This window comes from Oncorhynchus clarkii, chromosome 20, assembly GCF_045791955.1.
Source record: "Oncorhynchus clarkii lewisi isolate Uvic-CL-2024 chromosome 20, UVic_Ocla_1.0, whole genome shotgun sequence".
NCBI classification, from domain to species: Eukaryota; Metazoa; Chordata; class Actinopteri; order Salmoniformes; family Salmonidae; genus Oncorhynchus; species Oncorhynchus clarkii.
The window spans coordinates 87895488-87921378 of NC_092166.1; the positions used below are offsets into that span (position 1 = coordinate 87895488).

Here is a 25891-nt window from a genome sequence, read left to right on the forward strand (position 1 = left end):
TTGTCTCGGTCTCCAGCTACAGTACTACAAGGATTGTCTTGGTCTCCAGCTACAGTACTACAGGGATCGTCTCGGTCTCCAGCTACAGTACTACAGTACTACAGGGATTGTCTCGGTCTCCAGCTACAGTACTACAGTACTACAGGGATTGTCTCGGTCTCCAGCTACAGTACTACAGTACTACAGGGATTGTCTCGGCCTCCAGCTACAGTACTACAGTACTACAGGGATTGTCTCGGTCTCCAGCTACAGTACTACAGTACTACGGTACTACAGGGATGGTCTCGGGTCTCCAGCTACAGTACTACAGTACTACAGGGATTGTCTTGGTCTCCAGCTACAGTACTACAGTGATTGTCTTGGTCTCCAGCTACAGTACTACAGTACTACAGGGATTGTCTCGGTCTCCAGCTACAGTACTACAGGGATTGTCTCGGTCTCCAGCTACAGTACTACAGGGATTGTCTTGGTCTCCAGCTACAGTACTACAGGGATGGTCTTGGTCTCCAGCTACAGTACTACAGTACTACAGGGATGGTCTTGGTATCCAGCTACAGTACTACAGGGATTGTCTTGGTCTCCAGCTACAGTATTACAGTACTACAGGGATTGTCTTGGTCTCCAGCTACGGTACTACAGGGATGGTCTTGGTCTCCAGCTACAGTACTACAGGGATTGTCTTGATTGTCTCGGTCTCCAGCTACAGTACTACAGGGATTGTCTTGGTCTACAGCTACAGTACTACAGTACTACAGGGAAGGTCTCGGTCTCCAGCTACAGTACTACAGTACTACAGGGATTGTCTCGGTCTCCAGCTACATTACTACAGGGATTGTCTCGGTCTCGAGCTACAGTACTACAGTACTACAGGGATTGTCTCGGTCTCCAGCTACAGTACTACAGTACTACAGGGATTGTCTCGTCTCCAGCTACAGTACTACGGTACTACAGGGATTGTCTCGGTCTCCAGCTACAGTACTACAGTACTACAGTACTACAGGGATTGTCTCGGTCTCCAGCTACAGTACTACAGTACTACAGGGATGGTCTTGGTCTCCAACTACAGTACTACAGTACTACAGGGATGGTCTTGGTCTCCAACTACAGTACTACAGGGATGGTCTCGGTCTCCAGCTACAGTACTACAGTACTACAGGGATTGTCTCGGTCTCGAGCTACAGTACTACAGTACTACAGGGATTGTCTCGGTCTCCAGCTACAGTACTACAGTACTACAGGGATTGTCTCGGTCTCCAGCTACAGTACTACAGTACTACAGGGATTGTCTCGGTCTCCAGCTACAGTACTACAGTACTACAGGGATGGTCTTGGTCTCCAACTACAGTACTACAGTACTACAGGGATTGTCTCGGTCTCCAACTACAGTACTACAGGGATGGTCTCGGTCTCCAGCTACAGTACTACAGTACTACAGTACTACAGGGATGGTCTCGGTCTCCAGCTACAGTACTACAGTACTACAGTACTACAGGGATGGTCTCGGTCTCCAGCTACAGTACTACAGTACTACAGGGATTGTCTCGGTCTCCAACTACAGTACTACAGTACTACAGGGATGGTCTTGGTCTCCAACTACAGTACTACAGTACTACAGGGTTGGTCTTGGTCTCCAACTACAGTACTACAGGGATGGTCTCGGTCTCCAGCTACAGTACTACAGTACTACAGGGATTGTCTCGGTCTCGAGCTACAGTACTACAGTACTACAGGGATTGTCTCGGTCTCCAGCTACAGTACTACAGTACTACAGGGATTGTCTCGGTCTCCAGCTACAGTACTACAGTACTACAGTACTACAGGGATTGTCTCGGTCTCCAGCTACAGTACTACAGTACTACAGGGATGGTCTTAGTCTCCAACTACAGTACTACAGTACTACAGGGATTGTCTCGGACTCCAACTACAGTACTACAGGGATGGTCTCGGTCTCCAGCTACAGTACTACAGTACTACAGCACTACAGGGATGGTCTCGGTCTCCAGCTACAGTACTACAGTACTACAGTACTACAGGGATTGTCTCGGTCTCCAGCTACAGTACTACAGTACTACAGTACTACAGGGATGGTCTCGGTCTCCAGCTACAGTACTACAGTACTACAGTACTACAGGGATTGTCTCGGTCTCCAGCTACAGTACTACAGTACTACAGGGATGGTCTTGGTCTCCAACTACAGTACTACAGTACTACAGGGATGGTCTCGGTCTCCAACTACAGTACTACAGTACTACAGGGATGGTCTTGGTCTCCAGCTACAGTACTACAGTACTACAGGGATTGTCTCGGTCTCCAGCTACAGTATTACAGTACTACAGTACTACAGTACTACAGGGATGGTCTCGGTCTCCAACTACAGTACTACAGGGATGGTCTCGGTCTCCAACTACAGTACTACAGGGATGGTCTTGGTCTCCAGCTACAGTACTACAGTACTACAGTACTACAGGGATGGTCTCGGTCTCCAGCTACAGTACTACAGTACTACAGGGATTGTCTCGGTCTCCAGCTACCTCCAGCTACAGTACTACGGGGATGGTCTCGGTCTCCAGCTACAGTACTACAGTACTACAGTACTACAGGGATTGTCTCGGTCTCCAGCTACAGTACTACGGGGATGGTCTCGGTCTCCAGCTACAGTACTACAGTACTACAGGGATTGTCTCGGTCTCCAACTACAGTACTACAGTACTACGGGGATGGTCTCGGTCTCCAGCTACAGTACTACAGTACTACAGTACTACATGGATTGTCTCGGTCTCCAGCTACAGTACTACGGGGATGGTCTCGGTCTCCAGCTACAGTACTACAGTACTACAGGGATTGTCTCGGTCTCCAACTACAGTACTACAGTACTACAGGGATGGTCTTGGTCTCCAGCTACAGTACTACAGTACTACAGTACTACAGGGATGGTCTCGGTCTCCAGCTACAGTACTACAGTACTACAGTACTACAGGGATGGTCTCGGTCTCCAGCTACAGTACTACAGTACTACAGGGATGGTCTTGGTCTCCAGCTACAGTACTACAGTACTACAGGGATGGTCTCGGTCTCCAACTACAGTACTACAGTACTACAGGGATTGTCTCGGTCTCCAGCTACAGTACTACAGTACTACAGGGATGGTCTCGGTCTCCAACTACAGTACTACAGTACTACAGGGATTGTCTCGGTCTCCAGCTACAGTACTACAGTACTACAGTACTACAGGGTTAGAAACTACATTTCTTCCTCTCTCTTTTGATTGTGTTTACCATAACAGCTCTGGTAGCAAATAAACTGTCAATTATGATGACTCACTCTCTCTCTCTTTCTTCTTGATGCGTTTGCGTCGTCTGTCGATGGATGCCACCTCAGACCTGAGAGACAGGTAGTGGTTCCTGATGTCCTGCAGCTTCTCCTGGAGGAAGGAGATCCTCTCCAGACTACACATCTTCTCCAGGTCCGCTAGGGGAGGAGAGGAACAACATTGAAAGGAGAGGACTCAGTGGGATGTTTCAGAGTAGAAACATTGAACGGAGAGGACTCAGTGGGATGTCACACTGACAGGAGAGGAATCAGTGAGGTGTTTCAGAGTAGAAACATTGAAAGGAGATGTGAGGGCTCCTCCCTGCTCTGTCTACTGAGTTTTGCTGTGCTTACTTCCTGCAGGAGATTGGTGGGAAGAGTAGGAGAGGTGGGCGGAGCTGGGAGGGTAGTCAGTGCTGATGGGGCACACCTGTGAAAGCTCAGCTGTGGCAAAAAGCCACTGTTTCCCCATTCAGCAAGAGATTCCTCTCTCCGTGCATACATTTGCTTGTTTTGTTGTGGCTTTGGCAGTTGACACCTAATTTACTGACCTTCATGCCTCATCTGATTATTGTTGTGAGTTTACTTTATTTAGGGAATACATTCATATTGTTATTCCTTTACTCAGTGTGTGGTTTCCTATTGTTACAATCTTGAGCCAGGTTGTAACAGAGAGAACTCTGTGGGGTGTTTCAGATTATAAACATTGAAAGGAGAGGAATCAGTGGGTTGTTTCAGAGTAGAAAGCTAAACCAAACAGTATAAAACTAGTCTGTTCTATGTCCATTGCCCTCTGTGTGATCACAAAGGATTCTGTCTGACAAATCTACTTGTACAGTAACAGACAATCTGGTGGGACGTAGATGAGAATTCCTGTCGCTAGCATCAATCTGAGGTCTTGAGGCTCTGTGAAATACAGCCAGGGTTGGTTGAGGCTCTGTGAAAGACAGCCAGGGTTGGTTGAGGCTCTGTGAAAGACAGCCAGGGTTGGTTGAGGCTCTGTAAAAGACAGTCAGGGTTGGTTGAGGCTCTGTGAAAGACAGCCAGGGTTGGCTGAGGCTCTGTGAAAGACAGCCAGGGTTGGTTGAGGCTCTGTGAAAGACAGTCAGGGTTGGTTGAGGCACACTTACACATCTGGACGCTCCACTTGTAGACGGATGGTGTTCTGCCATTGTGCGCTCTGTGGTCAGGGTACCCATGCTGATGCTCCTTGTGGTACTTCTGGCTGGATGGAGGGGTGTGTCCCTCAACCTGTCCCTGGCTGAGACACTTGGGGGAGATGGACCCCTTCATGTCTGCTGCACCATGGGTCTTGGAGGCTGAAGACTTAGCCATACTCTCACCCACTAACTGGTCTTCACTGTCACTGCTGTGGGCTGTAGGGGGAGGGGATGGCAGGACAGGAAGGAGAAGATATTAATTAGCTACAAACTTATTTTTCATTGTAACAACTTTTACAAGTAGATAAATTCCTTCGTTGGTAATTGCTCGTGCTTGGAGAGTTGTTAGAATGAACATTTGAAGACATTCTACAGCCAGATTCACCAGCCCTAGCGGAGGGCCAGATTCACCAGCCCTAGCGGAGGGCCAGATTCACCAGCCCTAGCGGAGGGCCAGATTCACCAGCCCTAGCGGAGGGCCAGATTCACCAGCCCTAGCGGAGGGCCAGATTCACCAGCCCTAGCGGAGGGCCAGATTCACCAGCCCTAGCGGAGGGCCAGATTCACCAGCCCTTAGCGGAGGGCCAGATTCACCAGCCCTAGCGGAGGGCCAGATTCACCAGCCCTAGCGAAGGGCCAGATTCACCAACCCTAGCGGAGGACAGACACGCCCCCTCAGAGAGAGGGAGACACAGCTTAATGTGAGCGCTCACATTTTTCAACAAAAAAAAGATAGAGTTAGATCGACAGCCTTGGTTTCTCAAATGATTGCCTCGACTGGTTTACCAACTACTTCTCTGATAGAGTTCAGTGTGTCAAATCGGAGGGTCTGTTGTCCGGACCTCTGACAGTCTCTATGGGTGTGCCACAGGGTTCAATTCTCGGGCCGACTCTCTTTTCTGTATACATCAATGATGTTGCTCTTGCTGCTGGTGATTCTCTGATCCACCTCTATGCAGACGACACCATTCTGTATATCTGGCCCCTTCTTGGACACTGTGTTAACTAACCTCCAGACGGGCTTCAATGCCATACAACACTCCTTCCGTGGCCTCCAACTGCTCTTAAACGCAAGTAAAACTAAATACATGCTATTCAATCGATCACTGCCCGCACCTGCTCGCACGTCCAGCATCACTACTCTGGACGGCTCTGACTTAGAATATGTGGACAACTACAAATACCTTGGTGTCTGTTTAGACTGTAAACTCTCCTTCCAGACTCACATTACATCACCAATCCAAAATTAAATCTAGAATCGGCTTCCTAAATCGCAACAAAGCATCCTTCACTCGTGCTGCCAAACATACCCTCGTAAAACTGACCATCCTACCGATCCTCGACTTCGGTGATGTCATCTATAAAATAGCCTCCAACACTCTACTCAACAAACTGGATGCAGTCTATCAGTGCCATCCGTTTTGTCACCAAAGCCCCATACACTACCCACCATTGCGACCTGTACGCTCTCGTTGGTTGGCCCTCGCTTCATACTCGTCGCCAAACCCACTGGCTATAGGTTATCTACAAGTCTCTGCTAGGTAAAGCCCCGCCTTATCTCAACTCACTGGACACCATAGCAGCACCCACTCGTAGCACGCGCTCCAGTAGGTATATCTCACTGGTCACCCCCAAAGCCAATTCCTCCTTTGGTTGTCTTTCCTTCCAGTTCTCTGCTGCCCATGACTGGAACGAATTGCAAAAATCTCTGAAGCTGGAGACTCACATCTCCCTCACTGGCTTTAAGCAGCAGCTGTCAGAGCAGCTTACAGATCACTGCACCTGTACATAGATCGGCTGTTTACAGATGGGCTATCTACCTACCTCATCCCCATACTGGTATTTATTTATTTATTTATTTTGCTCCTTTGCACCCCAGTATCTCTACCTGCACATTCATCTTCTGCTGATCTACCATTCCAGTGTTTAATTGCTATATTGTAATTACTTCACCACCATGGCCTATTTATTGCCTTAACTCCCTTATCTTACCTCATTTGCACTCACTGTATATAGACTTTTTGTTTTCTTTTGTTCTACTGTATTATTGACTGTATGTTTTGTTTATTCCATGTGTAACTATGTGTTGTTGTATGTGTCGAATTGCTACACTTTATCTTGGCCAGGTCGCAGATGTAAATGAGAACATGTTCTCAACTGGCCTACCTGGTTAAATAAAGGTGAAATAAAATAAAGATAAACTTGGATTTTTCGGCAGGTACATATGCAGGATGCTACCCTCCACAGGATGGCCTTGACTACAGATCAAAACTCCAAACCTACAACCTAATTTTGACCAAAATGAACCAGAGAGATTACTGCTTCCAAGGTATTATTTTTCCAAGCTATACGGAGGGTGCTCTAGCCAACAAACAGCAGAGACCTGAGGACACCATTCCAACCTGAACTGAGCAAATTCAATTAGCACTAAGGTGTGAAGTAAAAAGGCCTTCGGGCCCAACAAGTGGCAGGAGTCTTTGACGCGCCCTTTGAAGCGCCCTCCTGTTTAAGACAATTCACTCCCCCCTCTCTCCCTGGTCTGTCTCCCCCTGTCTGGTACAGGTACCTCCAACACACTCACTCCTCTCTCCCTGGTCTGTCTCCCCCTGTCTGGTACAGGTACCTCCACCACACTCACCCCTCTCTCCCTGGCCTGTCTCCCCCTGTCTGGTACAGGTACCCCCACCACACTCACCCCTCTCTCCCTGGCCTGTCTGGTACAGGTACCTCCAACACACTCACCCCTCTCTCCCTGGTCTGTCTCCCCCTGTCTGGTACAGGTACCTCCACCACACTCCCCCCTCTCTCCCTGGTCTGTCTCCCCCTGTCTGGTACAGGTACCTCCACTACACTCCCCCCTCTCTCCCTGGTCTGTCTCCCCCTGTCTGGTACAGGTACCTCCACCACACTCCCCCCTCTCTCCCTGGTCTGTCTCCCCCTGTCTGGTACAGGTTCCCCCACCACACTCACCCCTCTCTCCCTGGCCTGTCTGGTACAGGTACCTCCACCACACTCCCCCCTCTCTCCCTGGTCTGTCTCCCCCTGTCTGGTACAGGTACCCCCACTACACTCACCCCTCTCTCCCTGGCCTGTCTCCCCCTGTCTGGTACAGGTACCTCCACTACACTCCCCCCTCTCTCCCTGGTCTGTCTCCCCCTGTCTGGTACAGGTACCTCCACCACACTCCCCCCTCTCTCCCTGGTCTGTCTCCCCCTGTCTGGTACAGGTTCCCCCACCACACTCACCCCTCTCTCCCTGGCCTGTCTGGTACAGGTACCTCCACCACACTCCCCCCTCTCTCCCTGGTCTGTCTCCCCCTGTCTGGTACAGGTACCCCCACTACACTCACCCCTCTCTCCCTGGCCTGTCTCCCCCTGTCTGGTACAGGTACCTCCACTACACTCCCCCCTCTCTCCCTGGTCTGTCTCCCCCTGTCTGGTACAGGTACGTCCACCACACTCACCCCTCTCTGCCTGGTCTGTCTCCCCCTGTCTGGTACAGGTACCCCCACCACACTCACCCCTCTCTCCCTGGTCTGTCTCCCCCTGTCTGGTACAGGTACCTCCAACACACTCACTCGTCTCTCCCTGGTCTGTCTCCCCCTGTCTGGTACAGGTACGTCCACCACACTCACCCCTCTCTGCCTGGTCTGTCTCCCCCTGTCTGGTACAGGTACCCCCACCACACTCACCCCTCTCTCCCTGGTCTGTCTCCCCCTGTCTGGTACAGGTACCTCCACCACACTCACCCCTCTCAGCCTGGTCTGTCTCCCCCTGTCTGGTACAGGTACCTCCACCACACTCACCCCTCTCTCCCTGGTCTGTCTCCCCTGTCTGGTACAGGTACCTCCAACACACTCACTCCTCTCTCCCTGGTCTGTCTCCCCCTGTCTGGTACAGGTACCTCCACCACACTCACCCCTCTCTCCCTGGTCTGTCTCCCCCTGTCTGGTACAGGTACCTCCAACACACTCACTCCTCTCTCCCTGGTCTGTCTCCCCCTGTCTGGTACAGGTACCTCCACTACACTCCCCCCTCTCTCCCTGGTCTGTCTCCCCCTGTCTGGTACAGGTACCTCCACCACACTTCCCCCCTCTCTCCCTGGTCTGTCTCCCCCTGTCTGGTACAGGTACCCCCACCACACTCACACCTCTCTCCCTGGCCTGTCTGGTACAGGAACCTCCAACACACTCACTCCTCTCTCCCTGGTCTGTCTCCCCCTGTCTGGTAAAGGTACCTCCACCACACTCACCCCTCTCTGCCTGGTCTGTCTCCCCCTGTCTGGTACAGGTACCCCCACCACACTCACCACTCTCTCCCTGGTCTGTCTCCCCCTGTCTGGTACAGGTACCTCCACCACACTCACCCCTCTCTGCCTGGTCTGTCTCCCCCTGTCTGGTACAGGTACCCCCACCACACTCACACCTCTCTGCCTGGTCTGTCTCCCCGTGTCTGGTACAGGTACCCCCACCACACTCACCCCTCTCTCCCTGGTCTGTCTCCCCCTGTCTGGTACAGGTACCTCCACCACACTCCCCCCTCTCTCCCTGGTCTGTCTCCCCCTGTCTGGTACAGGTAACCCCACCACACTCCCCCCCTCTCTCCCTGGTCTGTCTCCCCCTGTCTGGTACAGGTACCTCCAACACACTCACTCCTCTCTGCCTGGTCTGTCTCCCCCTGTCTGGTACAGGTACCTCCACCACACTCCCCCATCTCTCCCTGGTCTGTCTCCCCCTGTCTGGTACAGGTACCCCCACCACACTCACCCCTCTCTCCCTGGTCTGTCTCCCCCTGTCTGGTACAGGTACCCCCACCACACTCACCCCTCTCTCCCTGGTCTGTCTCCCCCTGTCTGGTACAGGTACCTCCAACACACTCACTCCTCTCTCCCTGGTCTGTCTCCCCCTGTCTGGTACAGGTAACTTCACCACACTCCCCCCCTCTCTCCCTGGTCTGTCTCTCCCTGTCTGGTACAGGTACCCCCACCACACTCACCCCTCTCTCCCTGGCCTGTCTGGTACAGGCACCTCCAACACACTCCCTCCTCTCTCCCAAGCTTTCGCTCACCTCCAGCACACAGGCACTGTTGGGGTGAGTAACTCTGAACTTAAAATGGCCCCGTTATATATAATTTTTTTTTCTTGTGCATTTTGCTATTTGCCTCATGACTACTGCATGCTTTGTTGACTATTAACTTTCTTGTTTACCCGACCGTGGGACAGTGTTTGTTCCCACACTCGGGACTCTGACTCTCTATTGGTTACACAGACTTTTGGCCTCCCATCCTATTCTAACCACCTCTCGCCGGCTTTGTATTCACGTTACCTGATGAAATTGCAGTATAATATGATCTTGTTGCCATCTGATGCACATTCAGATGTCATAAATCAGCACTGCAGAGCTCTCCCTGTCCTCTGCCGAGCCTTGATTGTATTACTGTTGATATCTGGAAATGTGCTTGTACACCCTGGCCCATCTACTGTTGCTAGCTCCAATTCTGACTTGTGCTCTTATATCTGCTTCACTGAGTTCTGCTCTCGTAAAAGTCTGGGTTTTCTGCACTTTAACACTAGAAGCGTATTACCTAAAAAGGATCAATTGAAAGTGTGGGTTCACAGCTCCAATCCAGATGTGTTGGTCATTACTGAGAAGTAAGGAAGTGTTTTGAATACCGATGTTAACCTTTCTGGTTATAACGTTTTTTTTGTCAAGACAGACCTTCCAAAGGTGGGGGATCACCTTCAGTGCTCGGGTGTCTCCACCAAGTCTGTCCCCAAACAACTTGATTATCTGGTTTTCAGCATTAAACTTTAGGGTTAGGGTTTCAAATTAACTCAGCAAAAAAAAAAAACCGTCCTCTCACCTCCAACTGCGTCTATTTTCAGTAAACTTAACATGTGTAAATATTTGTATGAACATAAAATTCAACAACTGAGTCATAAATTGAACAACTTCCACAGACATGGAATAATGTGTCCCTGAACAAAGGGAGGGAGGGAGGTGGGGGGGGTCAAAAGTAACAGTCAGTATCTGGTGTGGCCACCAGCTGCATTAAGTACTGCAGTGCATCTCCTCATGGACTGCACCAGATTTTCCAGTTCTTGCTGTGAGATGTTACCCCACTCTTCCACCAAGGCACCTGCACGTTTCTGGGGTGAATGGCCCTAGCCCTCACCCTCCGATCCAACAGGTCTCAGACGTGCTCAATGGGATTGAGATCCGGGCTCTTTGCTGGCCATGGCAGAACACTGACATTCCTGTCTTGCAGGAGATCACGCAAAGGACGAGCAGTATGGCTGGTGGCATTGTCATGCTGGAAGGTCATGTCAGGATGAGCCTGCAGGAATGGTACCACATGAGGGAGGAGGATGTCTTCCCTGTAACACACAGCGTTGAGATTGCCTGCAATGACAACAAGCTAAGTCCGATGATGCTGTGACACACCGCCCCAGACCATGACAGACCCTCCACCTTCAAATCGATCCTGCTCCAGAGTACAGGCCTCAGTGTAATGCTCATTCCTTCGACAATAAACGCGAATCCGACCATCACCCCCGGTGAACAAAAGCGCGACTCGTCAGTGAAGGGCACTTTTTTGCCAGTCCTGTCTAGTCCAGCGACGGTGGGTTTGTGCCCATAGGCAACGATGTTGCCAGTGATGTCTGGTGAGGACCTGTCTTACAACAGGCCTACAAGCCCTCAGTCCAGCCTCTCTCAGCCTATTGCAGACAGTCTGAGCACTAATGGAGGGATTGTGCATTCCTGGTGTAAGTCGGGCAGTTGTTGTTGCCATCCTGTACCTGTCCCGCAGGTGTGATGTTCGGATGTACCGATCCTGTGCATGTGATGTTACACGTGGTCTGCCACTGCGAGGACGATCAGCTGTCCGTCCCGTCTCCCTGTAGCGCTGTCTTAGGCGTCTCAAAGAAGGACATGGCAATTTATTGCCCTGGACATATCTGCAGTCTTCATGCCTCCTTGCAGCATGCTTAAGGCACGTTCACGCAAATGAGCAGGGACCCATTCTTTTGGTGTTTTTCCAGAGTCAGTAGAAAGGCCTCTTTAGTGTCCTAAGTTTTCATAACTGACCTTAATTGCCTACCGTCTGTAAGCTGTTAGTGTCTTAACGACTGTTCATTAATTGTTTATGGTTCATTGAACACGCATGGGAAACAGTGTTTAAACCCTTTACAATGAAGATCTGTGACGTTACTTGGATGTTTACTAATTATCTTTGAAAGACAGTGTCCTGAAAAAGGGATATTTATTTTTTGCTGAGTTTTGCTCTTTGTTGAATGTTGCTGGATACTATCGTCCTCAATCAGCACCGGCCTGTATCCTACCTGCCCTAAGCCCTCTCCTGGCCCCTTACACTAAGTCTGAATTTGTCCTGCTAGGTGACCTAAACTGGGACATGCTTACACCACCTGACCAAGTCCTAAAGCCACGGGACTCCCTAAATATTTCTCAGATTATTACTAATCCCACAAGGTATGACTCAACACCCAGAAAACGCTACTCTTCTCGACGTGATCCTCACAAATGATCCTGATAGGTATCAGTTCTGGTGTTTTCTGTAATGACCTTGGGGATTACTGTTTTACAGCCTGTGTTCGTAATGGCTGCTCAGTGAAACAAGTTGTCCTGATTTGTCATAGACGCTTGCTAAAAAACTTTGAGCAAGCCTTCCTTCATGAACTGGCCTCTGTACAATGGTATAGAATCAGATCCCCTCTGTCGAAGACACTTGGACCTTCTTTTTTTATATTTTCAGTGGTATTGTTAACAAACACACCCCCATAAAGAAAATGAGAATTAAACTGTTTCAGCCCCTGGTTCGACCGCGATGTGGCAGAGTTACTCCACCTCAAGAATTGCATTTGACGACAGGCTCGGCACAAGTATACTCAGGCTGACTGGCTCTCATTCAGGCAAATGAGAAATAAGTGCACTCAGGCTATCCGGATGGCCAAAGTTAGTTACTTTAAGGAGCAGTTCTCTCTCTGTGGGTCTATCTCCAAGAAGTTCTGGAAAACGGCTAAAGACCTGGAGAATAAACCCTCCTCCTCACAGCTGCCATTGTCTCTTAATGTTGATGTGGTTGTTACTGACCGGAAGCACATGGCTGAGTTCTAATCACCATTTCATTAAGTCAGGATTCCAATTTGACTCAGCCATGCCTCCTTCCAGTCCAACATTTTCTCTTCTCCCACCCATTCTAAAGCGACTATCCCCGACGCTTCTCCCTCTTTTTTTCCCCCTGCCCCGCAACAAAGTTTCTCCCTGTAGGTGGTCACTGAGTCCGAGGTGCTAAAGGAGCTCCTTAAACTTGACCCCAAAAAACATCTTGGTCAGATGGCTTAGACCCTTTAGGCTTGGCGACGATAGGGACAGCAAACTAATCTCCAACCTTTTTCTCCTCTCTAGAGAGGTTCCCATTGCTTTGAAGACAGTCACAGTTTGTTCTTTATTTAAAGGGGAGATCAAGCTGATCCTAACTGTTATAGGCCTATTTCTCTTTTGCCCTGTTTATCAAAAGTGTTGGAGAAACTTATCAACGGACTGGTTTTCTTGATGTCTATAGTGTTCTCTCTGGTATGCAATCTGGTTATGGATGTCACTGCAACCTTAGGTCCTCAATGATGTCACCATTGCCCTTGATTCTAAGCGATGTTGTGCTGCTATTTTTATTGACTTGGCCAAAGCTGTTTGTGTTAGACCATTCCATTCTTGTGGACTAGCTAAGGAGTACTGGTGTCTCTGAGGGGTCTTTGGCCTGGTTTGCTAATTACATCTCTGAGTGCAGTGTATAAAGTCAGCCACTGCTTGTCACCAAGGGAGTACCCCAAGGCTCGATCCTAGGCCCCACGCTCTTCTCAATTTACAGCAACATAGCTCAGGCAGTAGGAAGCTCTCTCATCCATTTATATGCAGATGATACAGTCTAAAACTCAGCTGGCCCCTCCCTGGATATTGTGTTAAATGCTCTACAACTTTCTTAGTGTCCAACAAGCTTTCTCTACCCTTAACCTTGTTCTGAACACCTCCAAAACAAAGGTTGTGTGGTTTGGTAGGAAGAATGCCCTTCTCCCTACAGGTGTGATTACTACCTCTGAGGGTTAAGAGCTTGAGGTAGTCACCTCATACAAGTACTTGGGAGTATGGCTAGATGGTGCACTGTCCTTCTCTCAGCACATATCAAAGCTGCAGGCTAAAGTTAAATCTAGATTTGGTTTTCTCTATCGTAATCGCTCCTCTTTCACCCCAGCTGCCAAACTAACCTTGATTCAGATGACCATCCTACCCATGCTAGATTACAGAGATATAATTTCTAGATTGGCAGGTAAGGGTGCTCTCGAGTGGATAGATGTTCTTTACCATTCTGCCATCAGATTTGCCACCAATGCTACCTACTGCAGCCCTCATCCTCCACATACAACACCCGTTCTGCTAGTCACTTCCCCAAAGCACACACATCCCTTGGTCGCTCACTTCATTCAAAGACTCAATTATGGACACTCTTACTGACAGTTGTGGCTGCTTTGCGTGATGTATCGTTGTCTCTACCTTCTTGCCCTTTGTGCTGTTGTCTGGGCCCAATAATGTTTGTACCATGTTTTGTGTTGCTACCATGCTGTGTTGCTACCATGTTGTTATGTTGTGTTGCTACCATGTTGTTATGTTGTGTTGATACCATGTTGTTGTGTTGATACCATGTTGTTATGTTGTGTTACTGGTCACTTTTTGTGGTGTTGTCTCTTGTTGTGATGTGTGTTTTGTCCTATATTTATATTGTTTTCATTTTGTAATCCCAGGCTCCTGTCCCCACAGAAGGCCTTTTGGTAAAAGTATTCCCCAATTGTAATTAACTGACTTGCCTAGCTAGAAAAAAAGGGCCAGATGCCCTAGAGGGACAGATTCCTCAGTACCTAGTGGGTGCTGTCAAAGACAGGGATATCATACTCGTCCTTACCAGTTTTCCTGTTGTTCTTCTTGGGAGGCACTGAGCTCTTTCTGTTTGGCCTGGGTTTCTTTGCTGCTCCACCTGCCTGCTGTTCCTTCTGACGCTTGTGACTGGCAGACACTGGAAGGTGAAGACAGGAAGGACACGGAGACTGAGTGAAAGTGTATAAACAAAGCCTGTCAAACATCTCCAAACTAAAATGGAAAGAGGAACAAGAGTACTCGATGTCTGCTCAGCTTTCTCTCACTTTAACTGTGAACTTTTAATCAACATTTCGATCCTTAACGTTAAGAAAAATTCAAAACAGAAAAACAATGTTTTTGTTTTTTCACATTAAAATCACAAAACATATTTTCTGTGTTGTAGCCTAACTAGATAACAGGCTATAAAGGCCTGGGGAAAGTTGTCATTTAAATAATACCAAAGGAAGAGGAACTTTAGGCTAACTGGTGAATTTGCAAGACAGATGACCAAGACATATGCGTACGGTTCTGCCTGCCCCCTCTCTCTCCCTCGTGCTGGGTCGCCTGGGGCGTATTCATTACGCCGATTTTTGTTGCAAAACTTTTCTTAAACGGAACGAAACGGGAAGTAACATGTAACTCTTTTAAACTGTTGCATTTTATTTTTACAAATACACTACATGACCAAAAGGTTGTGGGCACCTGCTTGTTGAACATCTCATTCCAAAATCATGGGCATTAATATGGAGTTGGTCCCCCCTTTTGCTGCTATTACAGCCAGGCTCGCAGTCAGCGTTCAAATTCATCCCAAGGGTGTTTGATGGGGTTGAGATCAGGGCTCTGTGCAGACCAGTCAAGTTCTTCCACATTGATCTAGACAAATCACTTCTGTATGGACCTCGCTTTGTGCACAGGGGCATTTGTGCTTTGTGCACGGGGGCATTGTCATGCTGAAACCGGAAAGGGCCTTCACCAAACTATTGCCACAAAGGTGGAAGCACAGAATCGTCTAGAATGTAATTGTATGCGGCAGCATTAAGATTTCCCTTCACTGGAACTAAGGGGCCCGAACCATGAAAAACTGCCCCACCATTATTCCTCCTCCACCAAACTTTACAGTTGCCACTATGCATTGGGGCAGGTAGCGTTCTCCTGGCATCTGACAAACCCAGATTTGTCTGTCGGACTGCCAGATAGTGAAGCGTGACTCATTTCCACTGCTCCAGAGTCCAAAGGCGGTGAGCTTTACAGCTGACGCTTGGCATTGCGCATGCTGATCTTAGGCTTGTGTGTGGCTGCTTGGCCACGGAAACCAATTTCATGAAGCTCCCGACGAACAGTTCTTGTGGCGACGTCCAGGGGCAGTTTGGAACTATGTAGTGAGTGTTGTACACACTTCAGCACTCGTCGTTCCCGTTCTGTGACCTTGTGTGGCCTACCACTTCGCAGCTGAGTGGTTGATGCTCCTACACTTTCACTTAATAACAGCACTTATAGTTGACCGGGGCAACTCTAGCAGGGCCAAGATTTGACATACTGACTTGTGGCATCCTATGATGGTGCCACATTTTAAAGACACTGGGCTCTTCAGTAAGGCCATTTTACAGCCAATGTTTGTCTATGGAGATTGCATGGCTGTGTGCTCGATTTTATACACCTGTCAGTAACGGGTGTGGCTGAAATTGCCGAATTGACTAATTTGAAGGTAGGTGTGTGTGCATCTGGAAAGTATTCAGCCCCCTGGACTTTTCCCACATTTTGTAACAGTAGCCTTATTCTAAAATGGATTAAATTTATTTAAAAAACTATCTACACACACTACCCCATAATGACAAAGCGAAAACAAATGTATTAATAATAAAATGTTCGATTGGGTTCAAGTCCAGGCTCTGGCTGGGCCACTCAAGGACACTCATAGACTTGACCCGAAGCCACTTCTTGGCTGTGTGCTTAGGGTCATCGTCCTGTTGGATGGTGAACCTTTGCCCCAGTCTGAGGTCCTGAGCGCTCTGGAGCAGATTTTCATCAAGGATCTCTCTGTACTTTGCTCCGTTCATCTTTCCCTCGATCCTGACCAGTCTCCCTGCTGCTAAAAAACATCTCCACAGCATGATGCTGTCACCACCACGCTTCACTGTAGGGATGGTGTCAGGTCTCCTCTAGATGTGATGCTTGGTATTCAGGCCAATGAGTTCAATCTTGGTTTCATCAGAGAAGAGAATCTTGTTTCTCATGGTCTGAGTCCTCTAGGTGCCTTTTGGTAAACTCCAAGCAGGCTGTAATGAGCCTTTTACTGAGGGGTTGCTTCCGTCTGGCCACTCCACGATAAAGGCTTGATTGGTGGAGTACTGCAGAGATGGTTATCCTTCTGGAAGGTTCTCCCATCTACACAGAGGAACTCTGGAGCTCTGTCTGAGCGACCATCGGGTTCTTGGTCACCTCCCTGACCAAGGCCCTTCTCCCCTGATTGCTCAGTTTGGCCGGGCAGCCAGCTCTAGGAAGAGTCTTGGTGGTTCCAAACTTCTTACATTTTTAAGAATGATGGAGACCACTATGTCCTTGGGAACCTTCAATGCTGCATATATATTTTTGGTACCCTCCCCAGATCTTTGCCTCGACACAATCCTGTCTTCGACCTCATGGCTTGGTTTATCTGTTCTGACATGCACTGTCAACTGTGGGACCTTTTTATAGACAGATGTTTGCCTTCCTAAATCATGTCCAATCAATTGAATTTACCACAGGTGGACTCCTATCAAGTTGTAGAAACATCTCAAGGAAGATCAATGGAAACAGGATGCACCTGAGCTCAATGTTTAGTCTTATAGCAAAGGGTCTGAAAACTTATGAAAAAAATGTATTGTTAATTTGCAAAGAATTTGAAAATCCTGTTATCGCTTTAATTGCAGATGGAGGATTTTATTTGTATTTAATCCATTTTAGCAACAAAATGTGGAAAAGGGAAAAGGTCTGAATATACAACACTAGTCAAATTTCACCTACTCATTACAGGTTTTTATTTCATTTTTACAGTTTTCTACTTTGTAGAATAATAGTGAAGACATCAACTATGAAATAACTATGAAATAACACATGGAATCATGTAGTATAATATGAGATTCTTCAAAATTCTATTTATTTTATTTCACCTTTATTTAACCAGGTAAGCTAGTTGAGAACAAGTTCTCATTTACAACTGCGACCTGGCCAAGATAAAGCAAAGCAGTTCGACACAAACAACAACACAGAGTTACACGTGGAATAAACAAACATACAGTAGAAAAAATCTATATACAGTGAGTGCAAATGTGGTAGGATAAGAGAGGTAAGGCAATACATAAGCCATAGTGGCGAAATAATTACAATTTAGCAATTAAACACTGGAGTGATAGATGTGCAGAATATGAGTTTGCAAGTAGAGATACTTGGGGTGCAAAGGAGCAAAATAAATAACATTATGGGGATGAGATAGTTGGATGGGATATTTACAGATGGGCTATGTACAGGGGCAGTGAGCTGCTCTGACAGCTGGTGCTTAAAGCTGGGAATCAACAGTGGTAAATAGCTCCCAACATTTTCCGGCGGCCTTGGCTCCCTTGGGAATGTTATATTAACTATTATAGTTGATGGTTATTACTGGTTTCTTAATATGTTTGAGCCAATCAGTTGTTGTGACATGGTAGGGGTGGTATACAGAAGATAGCCCTATTTGGTAAAACACCAAGTCCATATTATTGCAAGAACAGCTCAAATAAGCAAAGAGAAACAACAGTCCATCATTACTTTAAGACATGAAGGTCAGTCAATATGTACAATTTCATATCTGAGATCATATTGTGTGTGTGCAAATTGCATGGAATTGTTGTGCAATTTTAAATGTTTAAATATGAAACTATTTGTGAAAAGATTAAATGTAATTTTAGCTTCTTAAATGAGAGAACGGTTTGTCATAGAGAAACTCTGCTCACTCAGAGGCCCCACCCAAGTGAACAGACATTGGTTGTAAACTATGAAACTTAGCCCTTCTTTCACCACTATATAAACACGTTGACGAAAATGCAACTTCCTGTTCCGAGGACATGAGGACGACGACGCTAAAAGGGCTCAGATAATAAACTAACGAAATTAGTGTTCAATGTGAAGATGACGATCAACACGCCGAAAGGATGAATTTCGACTATACCAGACAGAATATAGCACGAGCTTAAAAGTATGGCAACTTGGTATAAACTTTGAACTCTTATTCACTTCAGAAGTGATACCTCCTAGCCTTTTAGTTAGCAGAAGCAGCTGCTGTAAACATGAGCTAGGAAAGCTGAAGAGTTCCATCAGCCACTCCTGGGCTACAATCACCTATCCGGACCCGTTTTACTGCCGACGCGGAGCCCCACCGGGCCTTCACGACTGGACTACCGATGTTATCTGCCCGAGGGAGTTATCCAACTGGCCCCTCCGTCGCGACGTTACCTGAACGCCCATCTGCGGCCCGCTAATCGTTAGCTGTCTTATCGGCTGCTATCTGAATAGGTCTATCGGACAATTTTTCTTGGGTCACTATAACTATATCGCCAATTGGATTGATCCCCTCTACTAGTCCCTAACTGTTTTATGGGCCTGCTGTAAGCGGTCTGTATGCAGCCAAATGATGGTCAGAGACCAAGAGCAGCACTGCCCCCTCAAGATTCTGAGCCTGCTTGGCAGGGTTGGTCCTGCAAAGCCAAAGCCCCCTAAAGGGAGAGCATACTACACATGTAAATTCTCAAAGCTGCTAATGAGAACCTTGATGACCTTGTACCTAGCCGGTGGGAATTCCGGTGGGGTGCCCGCACCCAGGCAGTGGCAGTGCTGGCAACACTAGCTGCAGTAACCCATGGGGAGGGGGTTACACTTGGACATTCAGAGAGGGGGTATATTATGTGACCCTAGTGGCACAGAATCAAAGTCGGACTGCATGGAGATGCTTGGGAATATGGTCAATACGGGTGACTGTATTGTAGGGGTTTCAGGGTAGAGGTGTACATTTGACCTCCATCATCTAGGATGTGACAATGGTAAATAAAATCTCTTAATTTTTGCCTATTTTTTTGTGTGGTCTTCTCGTGCAGCTGCAACTGCAAGTACATTTGTAAATCAAGACCTATCTTGAGTTGGGCTCTGGGGTGGTGCAATTGTTGAGTAAGTGAGCTTATGGTTGTGTGGGGGTATGGGTTGAGTGTGTGTGGGTGTATGTGTGTATCCCACAACTGTTGCGAAGAAGTAAAAGATGTTAGGGACAATAGAGGATGATCCACAGCTATATATAATACAAATCGAGGTGAGGGCGATGGAAATGCATTTGGCAGTTAATCTACTTCAATTCGGTAAATGGCACTGTGTGCTCTTTTCAAAGGATGGATCCCAGTCGGTTAAGGGTTATGGGATACAGGGGGTTGAGGGTGGTCTGCCAGGCATTGGGATGACAAACCAACTCGGGATGAGGAGGACTTTTAGCGGGTGGAATAGTAGGGACCAATTGGAGGTTTACTTAGTAGAAATGCAAAGATCAAGGTACAGCTATATAGACACTCAATCATCATGTTACTGTTTAATGGTACGTTTACAAACATATATTTTGATAAATATAATTGAAAGTTGTGTCTCATTATGATAGGTGGTGAAATAAGTATAGCCAGTTACAATTGTAATGGCCTAGCAGATAATAAGAAAAGACAGTATTTACCTGGCTCAAAGAGAAGGAATATAATACATATTGTTTACAGGAAACTCATTCAACAATTTTAGATGAAGTTTTGTGGAAAAAGAACTGGGTGATGGTTTTAAAAACCAATAATTTTGATCCAAATGTGCAAATTGTCCAAACAGATTCTCAAGGTAGATGGATTATTTTAAATATGTTATTGGATAATACAGAATTTATTGGACAATACAGAATTTCCACGTGGGTGAGGATATTGGACATTTAATCAAAGCCTACTAGATGATAAATTGTTTAGAACCAGGACAGAAGAATTTATAACTGACTTTTCCAGACATAACATAGGTACAGCAGATCCCCTTATTGTATGGGACACTTTTAAATGTGCCTTTAGAGGCAATGCAATTCAGTACTCATCTATAAAACAAAAGCAATTTAGATCAAAAGAGTCCATATTAACAAAGGAAATTGAAGGACTAACAGTACAGTTAGATAGCAATAAAAACTGTACCATAGAGGCTCAGAATAAGTTAGAGGAAAAACAAAAAGAAATGGAGGAACTTATTCAATAAAGATCCCGTGTAATATATTATAAAAATAAAGCCAACTGGATGGAATATGGGGGAAAATGCACCAAATTCTTTTTCAATCTTCAATGTATAAATGCTGCCAAAAAAAATGTATTAAAACTTGATCCCCTCTACCACACGGAACCCCACTAATCTACCGACGAAAACGCACGAGGTGGCTAAAAACAGACCTCCATCCTATGCTAGCTTGCTACCGATGGCCCGGCTAGCTGTCTGAATCGCCGTGACGCCAACCAACCTCACTACTCACTGGACCCTTATGATCACTCGGCTAAGCATGCCTCTCCTTAATGTCAATATGCCTGGTCCATTACTATTCTGGTTCGTGTTTATTGGCTTATTTCACTGTAGAGCCTCTAGCCCTGCTCACTATACCTTATCCAACCTTTCAGATCCACCACCCACGCGATGACATCACCTGGATTCAATGATGTTTCTAGAGACAATATCTCTCTCATCATCACTCAATACCTAGGTTTACCTCCACTGTATTCACATCCTACCATACCTTTGTCTGTACATTTATACCTTGAAGCTATTTTATCGCCCACAGAAACCTCCTTTTACTCTCTGTTCCGGATGTTCTAGACGACCAATTCTCATAGCTTTTAGCCGTACCCTTATCCTACTCCTCCTCTGTTCCTCTGGTGATGTGGAGGTTAATCCAGGCCCTGCAGTGCCTAGCTCCACTCCTATTCCCCAGGCGCTCTCATTTGATGACTTCTGTAACCGTAATAGCCTTGGTTTCATGCATGTTAACATTAGAAGCCTCCTCTCTAAGTTTGTTTTATTCACTGCTTTTGCACACTCTGCCAACCCGGATGTTCTAGCCGAGTCTGAATCCTGGCTTAGGAAGACCACCAAAAATTCTGAAATCGCCATCCCTAACTACAACATTTTCAGACAAGATAGAACAGCCAAAGGGGGCGGTGTTGTGATCTACTGCAAAGATAGCCTGCAGAGTTCTGTCTTAGTATCCAGGTATGTACCCAAACAATTTGAACTTCTACTTTTAAAAATCCACCTCTCTAAAAACAAGTCTCTCACCGTTGCCGCCTCCTATAGACCACCGTCTGCCCCCAGCTGTGCTTTGGATATAAATATGCACATTATCGAACAAAACATACATGTATTGTGTAACATGATGTCCTATGAGTGTCATCTGATGAAGATCGCCAAAGGTTAGTGATTAATTTTATCTATATTTCTGCTTTTTGTGACTCCTCTCTTTGGCTGGAAAATGGCTGTGTTTTTGTTTTGCTGTAAATCATTTTTGAAATCGGACATGATGGGTAGATTAACAATATGTTTATCTTTAATTTGCTCTATTGGACTTGTTAATGTGTGAAAGTTACATATTTATAAAAAGTATTTTTGAATTTTGCACGCTGCCTTTTCAGCGCAATGTTGAGGTGGGGTTCCGCTAGCGGAACGCTTGGCCTAGACAGATTTTAACCTGTTTAGTGTAGGGGGCAGTACCCAAATGAAACTGCCTATTTCTCAGGCCCAGAGTCTAGATTATGCATATAATTGGCAGATTAGGATAGAAAACACTCTAAAGTTTCCAAAACTGTCAAAAATATTGTCTGTGGGTATAACAGAACTGATATTGCAGGCGAAAACCTGAGGAAAATCCAACAAGGAAGTACCTAAGAGAAACGAATCCCCCTGTTCCATTGCATGCCTTCCCTCCATTTAAAGGGATATCAACCAGTTTCCTTTCCCTATGGCTTCCACATGGTGTGAACAGTCTTTAGACATAGTTTCAGGCTTTTATTCTGAAAAATGAGCGATAACGATTACATCGCGTCAGTGCATGGCTGGGTGCCAGCAGAGTTTTCATGCGCAACAGCTTGGAGCAGACATCTCTCTCTCTCTCCTATTGAAGAAGCTACAGTCCGGTTGGAATATTATCGATTATTTATTGTAAAAACAGGATTGATTATAAAAAACCGTTTGACATGTTTCTACAAACTTTACGGATACTATTTGGAATTTTCGTCTGCCGTTCATGACCTGCACAAGCCTGTGGATTTCTGAACAAAACGCACCAACAAAATCGAGGTTTTTGGATATAAAAATAATCTTCATCGAACTATATTGCACTTGTGATTTCATGAAAATTAAATATTTTTAGTAATTTAATTTGAATTTGGCGCTCTGCAATTCAGCGGATGTTGACGAGAATGATCCCGCTAACGGGATGGGTGCGCCAAGAAGTTAACTTCTTGACCATACTTGAGACGCAGACGTCTCAAGTATGCCCCTGGAAATGCAAATGCGCTACGCTAAATGCTAAATGTACTCGTTACAACTCAATCTTTGATCAAAATTCACAAGCAGGGTATTGAATTAAAGCTACACTCGTTGTGAACCTAGCCAGCAAGTCAGATTTTTAAAATGCTTTTCGGCGAAAGCATGAGAAGCTATTATCTGATAGCATGCACCCCCCAAAATGCCAGCTCGACACGTAAACAACAGATTTTGCGATAGCCGGCGCTACCCAAAACGCAGAAATAAAATATAAAACATTCATTACCTTTGACGAGCTTCTTTCTTGGCACTCCTATATGCCCCATAAACATCACTATTGGGTCTTTTTTTCGTTTAAATCGGTCCATATATACCCCAAATAGCTTTGTATGGGATCTGTGTCATTCAGAAAAAAACATCGTTTTTAAACGCTGCGTAATTTTTTAAAATTAAAAAAGTCGACGATAAACTTTCACAAAACACTTCGAAATCCTTTTGTAATCCAACTTTAGGTATTAGTAAACGTTTATAATCTATCAAAATGATTACAGGGCGATGTCTTTTCAATAGGTCTTCACTTGCAAAAACAATGCCATCTGATATCTCCCTCAACTGCATCCGGGTGAAGACTGGGAAAATGGAGGTCAGATAAAAGGATTTTCCAACAATTAATTCAATTGAAAATTAGGACAATGGCGCCATCGTGCGGAATTTGTATGAATTGCAGGTAGATCGCCATTAAATTCTGTTCTCTTTTAATAACTGGTGGAAGTGACTTATGGAAATTATTTTTAGCTTTCAGAGAGCAGTTTTTCTTGCGTTTTTCAATGAAACACACGATCTGTTATAGTCACAGCCGTGATTTAACCAGTTTTATAAACTTCAGAGTGTTTTCTATCCACACATACTAATCATATGCATATACTATATTCCTGGCATGAGTAGCAGGACGCTGAAAAGTTGCGCGATTTTTAACAGAATTTTCAAAAAAGGAGGGGGTAGAAGTAAGAGGTTTTAACCAACACAAAAACATCTTACGATGTTCTGCATTAGCATCGAACAGCCCCCATGATATGCAACTTTTCAGGGAAGCTAGAAACCAATATACACAGGCAGTTAGAAAAGCCAAGGCTAGCTTTTTCAAGCAGAAATTTGCTTCCTGCAACACAAACTCAAAAAAGTTCTGGGACTGTGTAAAGTCCATGGAGAATAAGAACACCTTCCCCCACATGGTGTTGCTCCTGGTCTGAACAAGGCTTTACTCTGGGAGGAGGGGGATCCTTCCCCCACATGGTGTTGCTCCTGGTCTGAACAAGGCTTTACTCTGGGAGGAAGGGGGATCCTTCCCCCACATGGTGTTGCTCCTGGTCTGAACAAGGCTTTACTCTGGGAGGAGGGGGATCCTTCCCCCACATGGTGTTGCTCCTGGGCTGAACAAGAAGCCTTTACTGATCCATATGAGACGGAAATTGGTCTTCTGTACAATGTCCCTCCGATATATATTTACACACACACATTTCCTTGGAGATGTTAGTGCAGGTCGGACATGGGATTCGAACCGGCAACCATCCAGTTGCTGGCCTGCTTCTCTAACCACTAGGCATCTCAAATTCAAATCTATACCTCAAGCCAGTTCCACTGCTGGTTTTCACTCTTCCCCTCTAATCAGGGACTAATAGACTTGGTACACCAGGTGGGTACAAATAATGACTAGGTAGAACAGTGGAGCAGTAGTAGTACATACCTCTTCACATTGATCTACATATGAGTGTGTGCTTGGCAATAGAGTTTCTGGAGAAGGGGACACCTTTCGGTAACATGACATGGGTCCATGCATTTCTTGACTTTCAAATAGCAACGTGATCGAGAATTTCCTGTTGTTGTATCCTATTTGTATCCTATTTGAGGTAGGCAAAGATGTATCACGTTGAAAAGATCACCACTGTAAACTAATTTGAAAGAAAACCAATTGCATATTTAATTTGTTTGGCCTACATGTAATGAAAGTTTAGGTTTGATTTACATGACCGTGTTTTGTGTCTGCCAGTTGGCTGTTTGTTGGTCCACCAGCAGCTTGCTAGCTAGCTGACTAAAAACGGCAAGCTAGCCTTTTTAGCTTCCCACATCTCTCCCATGTGAAATAATACGATTTATAAATAATTTGCCATGGCAAATATTCTTAGCCTACTTGCCAGTGTAACCTACAACATTATCCCAGTTTAATATGCTGCTTCAATGTATTCACTCCCATAACAGCTAAAATAGAGAAAAGGCTACCAGCTGTTTTTAACTGTGTAGCGGTAGTTATTACTACAAACAAATACCCTTTGGGGGGAATTCTAATCAGGCTAAAATGTTGTTTGGTGCTACACCACACCCAAGTCTCCGAAGTCGGAGCGTGTTAGGAGCCACCCCCAAGTCTCCGCGATGTCGGAGCGTGTTAGGAGCCACCCCCACGTCTCCGTGAGGAACGAAACGGTTTCGGAGCGTGTTAGGAGCCACCCCCACGTCTCCAAGACGAACGAAACGGTGTCGGAGCGTGTTAGGAGCCACCCCCACGTCTCCGCGAGGAACGAAACGGTGCCGGAGCGTATTAGGAGCCACCCCCACGTCTCCGTGAGGAACGAAACGGTGTCGGAGCGTGTTAGGAGCCACCCCCACGTCTCTGTGAGGAACGAAACGGTGTCGGAGCGTGTTAGGAGCCACCCCCACGTCTCCAAGAGGAACGAAACGGTGCCGGAGCGTGTTAGGAGCCACCCCCACGTCTCCGCGAGGAACGAAACGGTGCCGGAGCGTGTTAGGAACCACCCCCACGTCTCCGCGAGGAACGAAACGGTGCCGGAGCGTGTTAGGAACCACCCCCACGTCTCCGCGAGGAACGAAACGGTGCCGGAGCATGTTAGGAGCCACCCCCACGTCTCCAAGAGGAACGAAACGGTGTCGGAGCGTGTTAGGAAC

General features: G+C 46.5%; 1 protein-coding gene across 1 annotated transcript in view; it reads right to left on the reverse strand.

Moving 5' to 3' along the window:
• The window catches only part of LOC139377191 (AT-rich interactive domain-containing protein 4B-like), a 186776-nt gene that overhangs the window by 17051 nt on the left and 143834 nt on the right, over positions 1 to 25891 (reverse strand). Inside the window, exons 21-23 of the mRNA XM_071120192.1 lie at positions 14442 to 14552; positions 4440 to 4685; positions 3322 to 3468 (exon numbers count right to left, since the gene is read on the reverse strand). Of these exons, the coding sequence (XP_070976293.1) occupies positions 3322 to 3468; positions 4440 to 4685; positions 14442 to 14552 (504 nt within the window). The remainder of the gene's footprint in view (positions 1 to 3321; positions 3469 to 4439; positions 4686 to 14441; positions 14553 to 25891) is intronic.